The sequence below is a fragment of the Oxyura jamaicensis genome, unplaced genomic scaffold (genome assembly GCF_011077185.1).
Source record: "Oxyura jamaicensis isolate SHBP4307 breed ruddy duck unplaced genomic scaffold, BPBGC_Ojam_1.0 oxyUn_random_OJ72581, whole genome shotgun sequence".
Taxonomy (NCBI): Eukaryota; Metazoa; Chordata; class Aves; order Anseriformes; family Anatidae; genus Oxyura; species Oxyura jamaicensis.
Genome location: NW_023311127.1, coordinates 7,894 through 9,182, shown reverse-complemented (window position 1 = coordinate 9,182; position 1,289 = coordinate 7,894). Strand labels below are relative to the sequence as shown.

The following is a 1,289-nucleotide window of genomic DNA, read 5'->3' as shown; positions in this document are numbered from 1 at the left end:
CCCCCCCCCCCCCCCGTACCGGTGACCACCACCGCCCGCCGCGGCCTCTCCATCGCGCCTCGCCCCCGGCGCGCGCCCGCCCCGCTCTGAGCGCGCGGCCCCGCCCGGCCATAGAGCGCGCTCCGCCCAGCCGGCTAGAGCGGCTCCCCCCCGACCATAGAGTTCGCACAGCCCCCGCCGGCTAGAGCGGCCCCCTGTGGGCAATGAGCGCACAGCCCCGCCGCGCAGAGCCCCCCTTCCCTCCCCCTTCAACGCCTTTTCCGCCGCGGGGCCGCCTCATCTCGGTACCCCCGGGCCTCTCGGTTCGCCCCCCTCCCGTTACAAACGGAACGGGCCCGGTCCCGCCGCTCGGGGGCGCCTCCTCCGCTTTCGCATTCACGACGACGTCGTGAAAGCGCGGAGAGGGGAGGGGCCCGCCGCGCTGCTTTACGGCCGCGCGCGCTGATTGGACCCGCGGGGGGCCGCGCCGCGCGCTGATTGGTCCCGCCGGGACCGTGCCGCGCTCTGATTGGCTCCGCGCGGGGCCGGGGGCGGTTTGAGCGGCGGCGGCCGGCGCGGCGGCGGCTCCGGCACGATGGTGAGGGGGGCGGGGGGGAGGGGACCGGGGCCTGGTTGGTGCCCCGGAACCACGGCCCCGGTACCGGCATCACCATCCCGGTCTCCTGGCCCCGGTTCCGGTATCGCGGTCCCGGTTCCGGTGTCCCGGGCTCGCTCCCGGTGTCCCGGCGGTGCCTGAGGCCTTTTCTCCTCTCTCTCCCCCTCACAGCTGCCCCTGTCCCTGCTGAAGACGGCGCAGAACCACCCCATGGTGAGTACGGCCCCGCTCCCGTTACCGCCCCGGGCCCGGTGATGCCCGGTTTCCCTCCCCTCACCCCACCCCCCCCACCCCGTGACCGCCGTTTTTACTTCCAGCTGGTGGAGCTGAAGAACGGCGAGACGTACAACGGGCACCTGGTGAGCTGCGACAACTGGATGAACATCAACCTGCGCGAGGTCATCTGCACCGCCCGGTGACGCCCCGGCCGGGGGGCCGGGGGGGCGCCGGGGGGGGGGGGGGGGGGAATGGTTGAGCCCCGGCCCCGTTTCTGGGCCGCCCCGGCTGGGGCTCGGTGTGGTTTTGGCTCCTCCGGAAGCTTGCCTTTTGCTTGCAATCTGAATGCAACGCAGCTACCCGGGAGCAGAACAAAATAACGTGTGGGAGGTAAGTGAGCGCGCACCTAAAAACCAGGATAGGGGGCAGGAGGGGGGGGGGGGGGGGGGAGGGAAACCGGGCATCACCGGGCCCGGGG

General features: G+C 73.4%; 1 protein-coding gene across 1 annotated transcript in view; it reads left to right on the top strand.

The window, feature by feature from the left end:
* Nucleotides 1–512: 512 nt before the first annotated feature.
* LSM4 (LSM4 homolog, U6 small nuclear RNA and mRNA degradation associated) overlaps nt 513–1,289 on the top strand; it is a 6,976-nt gene continuing 6,199 nt past the window's right edge. Inside the window, exons 1-3 of the mRNA XM_035314422.1 lie at nt 513–577; nt 767–808; nt 913–1,010. Coding sequence (XP_035170313.1) covers nt 575–577; nt 767–808; nt 913–1,010 — 143 coding nt within the window. The 5' untranslated portion in view covers nt 513–574. The remainder of the gene's footprint in view (nt 578–766; nt 809–912; nt 1,011–1,289) is intronic.